The 14,685-nt window shown below is 40.5% G+C and overlaps 2 protein-coding genes across 3 annotated transcripts in view; both read left to right on the top strand.

Moving 5' to 3' along the window:
• The window catches only part of swap70a (switching B cell complex subunit SWAP70a), a 924,354-nt gene that overhangs the window by 261,179 nt on the left and 648,490 nt on the right, over positions 1-14,685 (top strand). The window lies entirely within an intron of this gene.
• On the top strand, positions 7,696-12,720 carry zgc:162592 (uncharacterized protein LOC561993 homolog). 2 transcript variants are annotated; one of them, XM_044029794.1, is made up of 2 exons: positions 7,696-8,741; positions 11,270-12,720. In XM_044029794.1, the coding sequence occupies exons 1-2, from the start codon at positions 7,955-7,957 to the stop codon at positions 11,557-11,559; spliced, it is 1,077 nt and encodes a 358-aa protein (XP_043885729.1). In that variant the 5' UTR covers positions 7,696-7,954; the 3' UTR covers positions 11,560-12,720. The 2 variants fall into 2 exon arrangements, with proteins under 2 accessions (XP_043885729.1, XP_043885728.1); XM_044029793.1 differs by having other exon boundaries at positions 11,267-12,720.

Raw genomic sequence — 14,685 nt, 5'->3', positions numbered from 1 at the left:
CCTGTGTTTTATCAGTCGTCTGTCCTTTCAACAGGTCACATGACTCGTGGTTCTGAAGTAAAAGAAGAAGTGACGTCGTAGTCATATACTGTGAGTGTGACTATTACCCACATGGTAATGAGCCTTTGCTCTTGTACAGTTTTTGTACCAGAAAAGTCTCTTCCCTGCAGCTACAGGCTGATACTGAACAAAGCAAATGTGAAATCCTGCAGGATTCTTCTGCAAGCACCTGTCCCGACTTAGATAAACAGCAGTGAATCCAGAACGAGGGGAGCTACAGAGAAGAGTGAGGGGGAGGAGACGAACGATCTCTATCGGTGTTTTCCGTCGTTTAGCCCTGACATTTGTAATTCCTTTGATGTAAAATAGCACATTAATAGATTCCAGATTCTTTGAATATTTCAAACGTGATCTGAGCGCTGCAGCGAGGAGCCGGAGAACATGAGATCCTGTTGAGGTCATATAAACAACCACGTGACAGGAAATCAGTATAATAATATTAATAATTATAATTGTGTGTGCATGAGCAGAACAGGTGCAGAACTCTCTGTGGAAACATGAAAAGTCTAAGGAGGCTTGATTAATTATTAATGATTAGGTAACATCAATAAAGTATTAGTTCATCATTTGGTAATCCTTAATCCTAATTAACCTTTTTATTTACTTTATTTCTTTACGTACATGGGAGTTTGCCCCAGAAGTTACAGCAGAGATTACAGTGAAGATGTAAATGTGTCTCAGGGTTGTTGTTATACGTTTATATATTTAAATCCTCTGATTTTATAGATGGCTGCACAGATGAAATTGACTCTACACGACAAACTGAGTATTTTTAAGCTACAATTTTAGAATTGACTACATCAGAAATAATCTGCTTCATCTGACTTCAGTGTTTAGTTTAGTTTTAGTTGCTGTGCTCGTTAAAGAACAGCACGTCAGGCTGAGAATAAACCCCACACTTATTGGAGTAAGTACAGACGAGCAGCAGAAAATTGCCACGGCTGTAATTTGCTGCTTTTTTCAGCCGCCGGTTTCACTCAGTCAGGTTGTTGTCATTCCGTGCATGTTAGCCAGCATCCAGGGTTTGATGATGTCACAGAGAGCGGCGATAACTGAACAGGGGAGATTTAAACCACAGTGTTGTCATAAACCGAGCTGTGAAATGTAACACGTACTGAGAAAGGCACATGTTCCATGTTTTTATTTACTGTAAGATCATCACTGGAGGAGTCCTGCACACCAGAATGTTCTCTTCTCTCTTCGCTGACCTCTTGGATGGTGTCTAAACTGGATTATTTATTTAGTAACTAAGCAATTTAAGAAGCTTATTCAGCTTTTATTTGGATTATTCACTCTCTCACAAATGGAATTAAATCATTTATGTACAATAATACTACGGTGTAATATAATATTTTTGGACTTCCTGAATGTCGTCATCTTTATATAAATGACCAAAGCAAAGCAAAGAATGACTGAAAGAAACATCATTAACTTATTATTAACTTTTCAATCAAAAGTCGAAATATGTCTTTATCAATATTGTAGAGAGCTTTTTCAACATGTTTGATTTTTCTGTTAATAACAGCACCTTTAAATGTCATAACCAACCAAGTGGAAACAAACTCAAACAACAAAACATCAAAAACCAAACCACACAACTTGTGATTTCCTTGTATCAAGTACTGGGCTGGATTGACTTCCTTTATTGCAAAGACTGAAGTCTCAGTTCAGTTCTTGAAATGAACAAATAACAGTGTTTACTCAGCGTCAGGATCTATTTGTTGTCTTATCTTGTTTACGCTGACGCGTGACAAATGGCTGCAGAGATAAGATGCAGAGAAAACTGCAGCTTATCTGAAAGGATTTCGTTATTTAAAAGTTTTGCAGTGTCTTGTGCCCACTGACAGTGGACAATGTGAGGCCAGACAAAGACAATGATGCACTAACTGTGAGTAAAAGCTGGAATACTTTGAAATCAGGATGTGGCAGATTGCAGTCGTTTGAGTCCAGCTGGGAGAATGAAGCTGTTGACCAACAACAATCAATGCTTGTGAATATGTTTATAAAAAGAAGTCAAATCATTGGGTCCAGCAATATTTTATTTATAGGTTTTTCAAAATATAGACAAGTCAACAGGTACCAAAGTACGAGTAACACACACATACATTATCCTCTGTACAGTGTTTAATGATGGAATATTTAGAAAGCATTATTGTTATTTGTTTATTTATGTATTTATTCATTCATTTATTAATTTTTTCTTATATTTATTCAGGCCCTGCGATGGACTGGCAAACTGTACCCCACCTATCGCTGTCCCTATGTCAGCTGAGATTGGCACAGCACCCACCGGTGGAGGATAAAGTGGTAGATAGTGGTTGGATATTCAATTCAGTTGTGTTTTTAAAGCACTAACTCATAACCGACATTATCTCAAGGCACTTACAATTATTACAGAGAGACCCAACAGTGAGCAAACACCTGAGTGTGACGTCGTCAGACTGTCGGCCACTGATTGGTCAGAGCGCCGTCACAGGAAGAGACGTCCGACACAAGAATCAAGCCGAACAATGACGAACTGTAGATCAGTTAAAAAGACTTAACGATCCTGAAAACGTGGCTTCATCTCCAACAATTAGCAGGGAAATGTCTAAAATCTCCATATTTAACAGAGGAGTCTGGTGTAAGACGGTGACAGACTCATTGCTGATTGCAAATCTTCAAATCCCTTATTCGCACTTTCTCATTTCTGGTTCTTCTGCTCCTCCCTCACTCCCTCACTCACTCACTCACTCACTCACTCATCTTGTCCCGCTTTATCCTCCACATGAGGGTCACAGGGGTCGCTGGTGCCGATCCCAGCTGACATAGGGCGAAAGGCGGGGTCACACCCTGGACAGGTCACACCAGTCCATCACAGGGAGGAAACCCACGCACACACAGGAAGAACATGTGAACTGCATGTAGAAAGACCCTCGATCCGACCTGGTCTTCTGCTACATTTGTGAATTGTTTTAATTCACCTTGAAAACACCTTGAGTGACATTACTTTGCATGAAAGTGCTTTATAAATATGTCTGATAAATGCAGTGATTGATTGACTCCCTTTCATTTATGAATTAATGTCGTTTAAATCTGATACAGCGCTTTAATACTTGATGGACAGTGCTGCCAAAGTGGCATCTTCTGTCTTCATCTGATCACTTCTTCAATGTCCAGCCAGAGACATATTAAAGAATCCAAGCTCCAATTCTGGGAAAGCTCTTATATATGAAGCTGAAATTCTAGCTGCAGTGATATTTTTGGACTGGACAGAGAAGCAGAAGCTCAGTGTAACAGGGGTCAGAATGTGCTGCTCAAATTACTCAGGATTCTTATTTGTCTTTTTTGTGCCTGTTTCTCTGTCAATCTCTGAGAAAAGCTTGTTTTAATTGACTGGACTTAATCAATAAACTCCTGCTGTTGTCTTCACACCTCCGTCTCATTTCTGACATTTTCTTTTCCCAAATGTGTCTGTAAAAAAAAAGAGAAAGAAATCTCATCCACACTATTCCTATGTTCAACAAAAAACCCTTAACTACTGTGTCCAAGTGACTTTTTTAGATTAGCACATTTGTTACAGGAATGGGAGGATTATGCAGCGGCAGAGACGTGTGAGTATTAGTTATTCAATCTGAATAGGTTTCACAAATAGCTCCACTCTTTAAGATGATGCAGTGTATGAATGTGTATGCAAGAGCACACACTGTATTTACCCCACTGCACTTATCTGTGCGCAGAGCATGAGGTGGTCTGCTTTATTGTGTGAGGATGTTTCTTAGACTCCACTTTAATAACATCCAACCTGGCAGGTTGGTGTTGTGCGCGCTGGCAGATCCTTGTTATCTGTTTGACAGTCTGTCAGGACAAACATCAAGTTTCCACACAATGGCCCATTAAGCCTCCTCGCTGCACTATCTCTCTTAAACATCATGGATCAACCCTCACTGGAAGAATTAGATAGTGTTGCTGCCCACACACACACACACACACACATGCATACATAGACGGATCAAATCAATGGCTGCCTTCCTCCACATCAGGAGATACTGTGCAGTAGGTGGCCGATGCAGGAGTCTGCCCACTCACAGGATATTCATTTGCACGCATGTTTTAAATTCATCCTCTCTGTATCTCACTCGTGTTCACAGCGACTGCATTCACACATGCACCTCTGTGTGTGCACGCACCCACACACACACACACACACACACACGCCGTCACATAAACACCTGATGGTTTGAGCTGCACTGATATTCTGTAAAAGCAGCAGCAGGATTTATGAATGAAGCGCGCCTGCGGGAAAACAAACGCACCCTTTTCCTCTTTTTCTTTCCTGTTTTTAATGTGACTGTACTTCAGTGATGAGTGCTTCAACACTAATTGTTTGTGAGACTCTTTATAGTAATGGATCAAAACTGCCAAATGTTATGGGAAGAAATAAAAGGATTTGTATTGAAAGTAATAGAAAAATGACACTTGTGCTTTGTTTTTATATCATATGTACTCTTCTACTCTTTGTCCTCCTACTCCTCTGAGGGTATAACTGTGTAAACTCAGATTATTAAAGTAAGAGGAGGCAGCAAATAAATGACCGTGTATGAGTCATTATCTAACTTTATATTTTTTAAAAACCATTGTGATAAATCTATTCTTATCCCCACCATATAAGAATAGATTTATCCGTGTTTATGTCGTTATTTATGTCTGTTTGTGATCAACGTTGTTGTATTTGACATTTTCTGTGCACGTCATGGAAGTGCAGAGATTTTAGCGTTAAGATGAATATGTACATATATATCTCTACTAAAAGCATTTCTTGCATTGGTCTGTGTTACTGTGTGGTTTCATTCAAACCCAGAGAGTCTATTCTGTGAAGTTAGTGATCTACACCCTCACAGTTCCAGTTTATTGACTCTGGGAGAATCTGAGCCGCGTCTGTAGAGGTTTGCTTTCTTTAGCTTCCTTTTCTTATCTCACGTCAAATCCAACAGTTGAGCTTATTTCAGCACTGATTGATTATCTCAATTTGCATTTGCCAGTGAATTTCACCGAGCTGATGCACGGCCATGTATCACCCAGAGAGGAGTCAACCTCTCTTCTGATTGGCTGACCGACCTGAGAGAGAGAGATGCTGTAAACCTACATTTATAAGGTTTGTGGTATGTAATAATAAATTTCTGCAATTTCACAGAATGAACTCGTCTCCTTTTCCTTATATTTGGAGATATAAAACACACTAAAAGTGCACTAAAACACAGGGATAGTGTAAAACATGGGGCTTTTAATGAAGCATACAATTACATGTTCTAACACAGGGTATTTGCATTTAATGTCCTTATAAGAGCAGACAAAAGTATAAGGCATTGACATTTCAGTATAATACGTGGCATCTTGTCTTATATGTGACTTGTCTGGTGCTTCCACATCCTTTTCCTCCCAAGACAGAATCAGGTGAGAAGCATGCACTTGAATGTGCAGTGAAGATGGAGAACAAATGGGGGAGGGGAGCTGAGAATATTAACCTCAGAGCCTGAGTCCATCCCCTCCTCCTCCTCCTCCTCCTCCTCCTCCAGGCTCCGTGTTAGACGTCACTGAGAGAAATTTGCTCATTAGATCTGTGAGAAACATATATCAAACGTGGATAGCTGTCACTTTTCCTCTGGGGGATCTGAGTGTGGAAGCAGAACACAAATCTTGGTGTCATGTAGTGTGTATACATGTATATTTACAGTCTCTGTGTGCTGAAAACCTTCTATAGAAAAACTTTCTCCCATCACAAGTGAACAGCTGCTGCATTAAAACATCAACGCTGTTAGCAGTGGATTGTTTTGATTGATGAAAGTTAATTACATCTGATTTCTGTGTTAAACATGTGAATAGAAATATTTTCTGTGCAACATAAAACCACTTTAATCTTTCTGGTGAGATATATGTCCAATTTATTTCCATACAGGCTACTGAAGGATACAAATCTTCTTCATCTTATTAAAAGAAGACAGTAGATGTGTGAGAGTGCAAGGACGATTATAAATCATGGAGGGAATCTGTGTCCCTGGGGCTGCAGGAGTGTTTGTGTGTGTGCTCTTTAATAGACTGATTGTCACACAGAAGAATGACTTTGAAACAGGTGGTGAGTTGACTTGAAAAAGTCAGTGACAGTCTCTCCTTCCATTGTCTTTGCCCTTGTGTCATGTGGGCGAGAATTTGGGCCGGTTTCCCTCAGCAATGCAGAGGAAACACTTAGACTTGTCAGTGAAACAGGAGCCGACACCGATGCTTTGAGATAGTTGAAATTGGATGGTGATCGGTTGTGATGGATGTCGGGCTGACAGCACGTACGTCTTCTGCGGGGCCTTTTTTTGGTCGTGATGAATCGGTGACTGACTCGTTGTTATTGCTGCCGATGAAACCTGTCAAACGTGCGTGTTGTGAATTGTGAATGCAGTCTCAGGTGACATCTTTGCTCACTTCCGTCATCTACTGCACCAACAAGACACATTTAACATTTAGTCCATTTAATTAAAAATAGGTAACATGTTTCTGCTCTACAGGAGGATATTCTGTCCTTCATAGTTCCTGTCACATTAATGAAGTGTGGGACGCGCTGTTGAAGCCACACCTTTATTAACACATGTTAGTGAGGTCACATTAATGCACGCCATGACAATCATGAAAGGCTGAAACTGTCACATTAACTAAAATAATGAAGCCACATGTGCTTCGGCTTCTTGAATTGTAACATTTTTTACTGAACCATGGTTTTATCCAGCACAAACAAGCACTAATGGATACAATTACTGTTATATGTAAAGAAAATAATGACTATAATGACACAGAAGCGTGCCTCGATGTCACCTTGAAGAATACATTGAGAATATTTTGTGTTCTGACCAGTGCTCACTTGCCGTAATCTTGTTTCTCCCTCGTTTGTGGAGAAGAAACATGACCCTGTTTCTCTGATGCTGTTCCCGTGTGCTGGTGACTGGGTGTTAACAATGCCACTGAAATATCGCTTGTCACATATCAAACTCACTTTACTGGGGCAACGTTGCCAACTCCCCCATCTGTCCTGACCTTAGACAAATCACTTCCTGTGTGCAGTGCAGGAACGATCCCCGGGCGACTGCTTCACTCAAAACAGATATAAAGATTGTCAGAGGCTTCAAGCTGCAGTAAACAATGTAACATTTCAACCACTTTTACACCTTTGGTCCCATAGTGCCTACTCAACGTGGGCGGAGTCATCACTGCACGGCTGCATGAAATCGGTCACACAGTCACTGGGCTGACGTACGTGTGGAATTGTTTTTTCACTGATTCAGACACTCAAGTAAGAATAATTATTCTATCTTCAGTTTCTACTAAATGAAAGTCATTTCACTGAGATTTCACACAATGGATCTTTTATTAATCTGACAATAACATGTGTTTACATTTAAACGTTACAAACAAACAGTTTTAAGTCATATATGAGTAAGAAAGGTAACAATGTTGCTCACTTCCTTTGCATTTGGGGAATTCAAGTGAAATACTTCCTGGTCACATGACTCAGTCAGGAAGTGGATTCCACTCTTTGGTTAAGGACATTTTATGACGTTTTAAAATAGTTCTATAAATCTATAAAGTAAATCATTTATATGCATTTACGTTGCATGATAAAAGACTGTGATATTAATACAATATGAATGAAATAAGCAGTGTGTGTGTGTGTGTGTGTGTGTGTGTGCAGCACTAATTGCAGCAGGTGTGTTGCTGATGAGGTCGTAGGTCGAGGCCAGAGTGTAAGTAGCTTCCGCGCTGACCTCCTCACGTTTGTTCTCCAGCTTGTGTTTAATGTAACAATGTTGCCCTCGTGTGATTTGTGATGAGACTTTGAAGAGAAACAAACAAACAAACAAACAAACAAACAAACATGCACACAGCAGCAGTGAACCTCTCAGCCTCAGCTGCGGACCCGGACCCGGACCCGGACTCCCTGCACCGCTCCGTCAAAGTGAGCATCATAATCACCCTGGGTGTGATGATCACTGTGGGGAACGTGGCGGTTCTCCTGGTCATCACCTCGTCCGTGGCTGGCTGGTCCAGGAGCTCCCGGTACTTCCTGCTCTCTCTCACTGCTGCGGACTCTGCGTTCGGGCTGCTCGTCATGCCCTTGAATCTGTGGGTGAGTTTGCTGAAGGACTACACTGCAGGGCCAGATGTTCTCTGTCATGTCGTGGCCTTTTGCAACGCCACCATTTACTCCACCTGCATGTACACTCTGGCTACGATCAGCCTGGAGAGGTACATCGCAGTGTTTTACCCCCTGCAGTACTCCTCTCTGATGACCAGGAGAAGGACCCTCCTGCTGATTGCCTTTGCCTGGTGCTTCCCTCCCTGTTTACTGTCGCCAATATCGTTCCCAGATGGCATCATCGAGGTCCACTTCTCCACCGCGTCACTGGTCTGCAACCCGTCCTACTCCACCAATGTGGGCTACTCTCTGAGTCTGACGTGTCTCATCTTTTTCCCCTGCTCCGTCATCATGACCTATGCCAACCTGAGAGTGTGGTGCGCTGCCAAGAGGCAGAGACTCAAACTGCGCCAGTACGACTGCGCGCGCCGCAGCAGACACAATGTGGCGTCCAGGGTGCTCGTGCCAGTCATGGCCGCCTACTACACCTGCTGGACCCCCTGCATGGCAGCTATGATCTACAATGGTGAGTGGACCTGACGGACAACCAAACACATTACAGCAAAATCAGTCAATAACACGTCATGATCTTCTCAAAATCATCTAAAAGAGGATAAAATATCCATGAAAATGAGCCCATGATGAAAATAGTACAACCTTTATTTCACTAGGTAAACATTAGAACAAGCAGGGCAAGCTTAAGACTCTTAAAACATCAACAATATTCTTATAATCATCCAAAAAGAGGATAAAATACGCCATAAATAACCTATTTCACCTGCTGGACACCATTCATGACAGCCACGATCAACTAAACAAATTAAAAATATTCAGCCAATGAGTCTTGGTTAACAAATTCCCTGTTGAATTTGTTCAAATATTTAACAATTCAGGACTCACAGAGAAAAGAAAGTCACTTTTTTGACAGAGTTCTGACCAAGACAGACGGCAGAATGACAATTTACACAGTGATTTACAGTCATAAAATATCCAAAGGGTTTGGATGAAGTGTGTGTCCTGAACATTTGTTTTTGTGCCGCTGACATAATCTTACAACCTTTTATGTGAATGAGTTACTGACATAACATCACATTTAACTTGATGCCTTCTTGTAAGATGTGCTAAACGTGTGGCCCCTGTGTTCTGGCTCATTGTCAGCGCTGAGTGATCACACTGCAGAGTGTGCAGTAGACTGAACATCTCCCGAGTTCTTCAGAGTTAAATTATAAGCGTCCAGTGAGAGCAGCTCTCTAACATTCAGCTGTTTCTGAAGCAGATGGAGCAGCCGAGTGGAACGCCTTATTCCCCATCTCACTGCAGACTTTTGTTACGTTGAACAGGAATAAATCCTGGAGGAAAAGTCTGTCTTTCCCCACCACGGTTAAACAGAATATACAATACATTTCACAGCAGTAAATGTTATGGAGATGTAGTCAGTTAAAAATCAGCCTTTGCAGTGTCACATGTAAAGAATATGAATATGACAATAGAAACTGAGGTGATTATAATGATCAGAATCATTTCTTCTGCAGAAAAAGGTCAATAGTCGGATTCTTGGTGTCAAACTGACAAACTTTTTCTTATGCAAATGATGATCCTGACACACAAATACTCATTTAAAAGCAGTGATCTTTACACTTTTCATACTGTGTGTGTGTGTGTGTTGCGTCTGCAACAGTGTGGTCAGCTCAGATCCATCTGGAGAACGGTGTATTTTTACTATATAAACTATAACTTATCCTGTTTATGTGACCGCTGTGAAATAGATTAATGAAAAACTGCTCGTGCAACACATTTATGATATTTGTGACCATGTTTTTTAATTACACGCAGTTTTACAGTGAAAGCTTCTGATGTGGATCCAAATGTACTGCGTAACAGCTGATTAGGCACATGTACAAGATGACATGCGATCACTTATGGATTTAAATGGAACTTTGGTCACATTTCTGGTTTCAAGAGAACTGTGTCTCACATTAAATGTGATTTATTTATACTTTTTAGAGAAAACCATTCATAAATTTAAGCTAAGATTGTATTGAGAGAAATAACTGTCAGAAGTTATTTATGCACTGCCAGGCATGAATACACTGATTCACGACCTTTGACCCCCGCCGCCGTGTTTAAAACAACTCAGTGCCGTCTTGGTGTCAGGAATAAAAGTGAGGTCGCGTTTGAATATTTTTCTAGTTGAAATTTTAAATTTCTCTCACAAACACGGCTGTAATTCATTTACTGTGGTTTAAAAATCACCAGAATGTTCAGAGTGCTGCTGCTGATGCTGCTGTAACAACACTCTAAAGTGGTTGCTTCTACGCCACAAAATCATTCAGTCAATTTTATGCTTTTATATTTGGTCTATAAATTTCAAGTTGATGGTTTCACACCATTGCCCTCGGGGGAAAATCGCGTGTGTGTGTTTTATTATTGGCTGATGACATGTTCAGCTATAATTTTTATAGATGTATTAATTTATAGGAATCCTCAAAGGCGAATGTATTTATTTCATTTGTAGTATGTCATTTCTGCCACTAGGGGTCTCTCAGTGAAGACAGTAAGAAAAGGTGAGCCACAAGAACGGTGCAGCCATGAATAATGCCAGGAATACTTCACTGATTAGCATTTAGCTTTGTATTACTAAAATTGTGCTTCCTAACCTCAGTTTCCTTTTCTTTGTGACACGTGGTCCGAGGCTTGAAACCAAGTTTTTTTTAGACCCACTGGTATAGAGGGACGTAACAAAGAAAAGAATGATGATATTTCTCCACTCAGCTGAGGTTGGGAAGCAGTTTTTCAAAAATACTACCTCTATTCTCGTGATACAAAGCTAAACGCAAATCGGTGAAGTTTTCCTTTTTAAGTGTGAGATTTCAAGCCGGAATTCTGAACATCACTTGGTGCGTGCTAGGTTCTGTTGCCATGGCGATGTAGCCACAATACGAGAGAAATATTACATAAGTCAACATATGTGGTGGCACTATATTGTGTTGCTGTCCTGCATGACGTGGACACCTGTCTTACACTTCCCTCCCCATGGTTCCCGCCCCGCAGCAGTCTCGGGCAGCAGCGTGCCAGAGTGGATAGAGTTTGTGGTGGTGTGGCTGCCGACCTCCAACGGCTTCCTCAACTGCATCTTCTACTTCTGGATAAACCGCAGCTTCCGCAGAAAGTTCTACCTCGTCCTGCAGAGGCTGACCTTTGCCCTCTGCCCAAAACTGGCCGACACGTTCGAATGCTGCAACGCTTCGAAAACCCAGTTTGTGTCGGTTCTGGACAACAACAACGCCGTCCATGGACGTTCCTCCAGCGTATCGTCCACATGCACCCTGCTGTCTTTAGCTTAGGATGTCTGAACTCGGATCAACTAAAACTGGGTAACTGAAACATTCTTATGTAAGACATGGAGTAATAAATCATATTGCAGTGTAAAAAGGTTGATCTAAAGACTATAATGGGAGGTATTTGTAAAAGTCACTGTACAGTTCAATTTGAGTCATATTAATGTTTGTATAAAATTCCTTTTTTTTTATTTTTTATCAATTTTCCGTCTCCGAATAGTGTTCAGTTGACAAGAACACTTCATTTATAATTTATTTGGATTATCCTTGGTTGTTTTACTCACACACACAGTGTTAACTGTCAGAGACGACCTCTTAAAACACCTTTTTAGTTATTTTATAGTTGGCCGTCCACCTCGTCTGGGCTCCAGTAAGATCCGTCATTATTCTGCGTACAGCTAGAAAACCAGGCTTTTAATCGTGTCAGCTATTAGCATATTTAGACTTTTCGCTCAGTCAACACATTTCACTTCAAACAAACTGATATTTAGACCTTTTATCTGCCGGAGACATTTGCTGTCTGATTACAAGCACTTTGAAGGGTCTGCCACACCTTCAATTTAAACTGTGTTGAAGGCCTTGGCATACAACAGCTGGGAGACGTTAACCTTTAAGTCCCATCATTTCACCGTATGCAAGGAGAAAAGTAATTAAGCAGCCACACTATGAAAGGTCAACATATTTGTGCGCGATGGAGACAACGTGGAACTTCTGAGGTTGTTTATTTAGGGATGTGAAGCTCAGGGTCTGACTTTCAGTTTTGTCTTCTACAACATGGATTTAATTTATTACTAATAATAATAATAACAATAATAATAATAATAATAATATACACGTCTGCTTTGTTTGTCAGGGTGCAGGTGGATTTAAAAGCAAAAGTTGGAGTTTAATCTTCCAAAAATGTTCAGAAGAAACAGAAATTCCAAACAGTTTTATGAGAGTTATTTTAACTTTTCGGTTGCTGCTTGGTTCCAAACGCTTGCCCTCGGTGTGATCAGTGTGTTCAGCACCTGATCATTATTATTATTGTTGTTGTGAAAATGAACGACACGAGGAAAGTGTCTAAATGTCTATGTCATTTGTTGTGTTTCTAAATTCCTATGATAAAATAATGTATGATATTGTATTGGGTTATGGATCTATGAAATAAAGCGTTATGCATTTGAATTTTGTTGTTCTTTAGTTCAAAATATACAAACATCTCAATCAAAATAAACGTTTTATTGTTGCAATTATGGAATTGAGAAGAGTATTTATTCATCAGAAATGATCTGTAGGTCTTAAATGTTCTGCTCCATCAGACAACACCGTGTGGTTTTACTGAATATGCTGAGAATCTCAAACCTGATGTTTGACGCAAAGTACAAATGCAATATCTGATATTTGTTTATCTTATGATAAATGACGTTTTCATGGCTGGAAATGGAAGTGGGGAAAGTACAAGCATCTAATGTTTTTTTTAGTTGTGTTTGCCCGTTTGTGTGTGAGCAGCACAAGCCGACAGATGGACGAATTTAAATTCAATTTCCCGGGGATCTGTAGGTTATGGCAGAAGGAGGACGTTGGTAGGTTTTGGTGGTGATCTGAATGCAGATTCAGGGTAATCTTGCAAGACTAGGAAGCTCAAAATGTCAGTATTACTCTGAAAAATATGATGATGTAGTGTGGTCGACATCCAGGTCTTAATTCATAGCGAGACTGTGGGAAACTGATCGGCCTTGGTAGAGGTTACTTCTAGTTCAAGAGTGTCTTTCTGAGGTAGAAACTAGATGTAGTTTCCATCTTTTATTCTAAAACAAACAAATCCACCGATACAGCTCCAGGATTAGATCATCTCTCATGTGGTCATAACAAACTAGCACAGTTTACATTTCCAACGGACCAGTTTATTATATTGTAAAAGTCTCTTTTAATTCTAAATATACTGAGGACCGTTTAATAATGGTTTTCTAACGAGTCGCCGTGTTTGACGTGTGTGTAATGAGGTGAAAACTAAACCTCTATCTCTAAGTTGGTGTCCAAGCGCCAAACATTTGACATGCTGGCTTTTGATTTATGTTTGCACTCTAGTTCATATTTGATGAATTGCCTCATGAATAATTTGAATTGGATATGTTAATTAGTCCCTACCAGTGCCACGTTAGATGATAGGTTAAGTCAAGGGAATAAAGTTAAAGAACATTATTGAATATAATGACGGGATGATGCTTCTGCATAATGGATGAATTCACTTTGTCACTTGGTGTGCCAGGTGTTGATCCTGCAGAAGAATGAATAAATGAAGGGAACAAACTTCTTTATGTTATTCAACAACTCTAAAACTCTGGTGTGTCAAGTCATTTATTATAAGGATATTTGGTTAATTCAATATTCATTCAAAGACCGTGGAATATGTGTGTGATTTGTCGTTGCTCCAAGTCCTTCAGAGTAAAATCAATCTGTGTGTGTTCTGTTTGGAGTGGTGAGGGTTCGGCGACTGCAAAGCAAAGCTGCAAAATCCACTTAGGATTCCCTCTACACACAGGAAAATGAGACACCTTTTTCTGTGGAGGTCGAGTTTATTCCTGCTGCATCCACACACGTGTTCCTCCAGCCGTTTGAGGTTTTCACCGAGCTGGTCTCCCAGGACTCTGGAGTGCTGTGCATTAGCAGTCTCAGCCCTCTGTGAGGATGGCTGCGGTTAGAAATAAGTGACTCCGTCATGGTGAATGATGGCTGTGTGATGACTTGATATACTCCCAAAGATACACGCTGTCTCGTCACAGTTCATTGTTCTGTCTGGTCATAATTGACATGGCTGTAGAATTTGGCCGGAGGATAGAATCCTCTTTTATTCATAGAGCTGCTTTTTATAAAATATCATTTCATATTTCCCCAAACTAAGCGGATTCATTAGGGATAAAACAGTCCACACATGGTGCAGATTTGGGTTTTTCGTCATTGTGTAACGCCTTTGCCTGGCATTTGTGTCGGCGTGGTGGTGTTTATCGCGTTTGCATGAAAACCTGGAGATAAACTGCTCTGAATTCGGTGATGATTACATTAGAGTGGGTGCAGCAGTCAGATTAGACATTTTAAATAGCCCTTTCTTTTCTTTTTTTTCCTTTTTCTGGATGAGGCCACATTTAACAG

This window comes from Solea senegalensis, linkage group LG7 (genome assembly GCF_019176455.1).
Source record: "Solea senegalensis isolate Sse05_10M linkage group LG7, IFAPA_SoseM_1, whole genome shotgun sequence".
In the NCBI taxonomy this organism is placed as follows: domain Eukaryota; kingdom Metazoa; phylum Chordata; class Actinopteri; order Pleuronectiformes; family Soleidae; genus Solea; species Solea senegalensis.
Note: the sequence above shows the minus strand (reverse complement) of the source record. Positions and strands in the feature narration are given on the sequence as shown.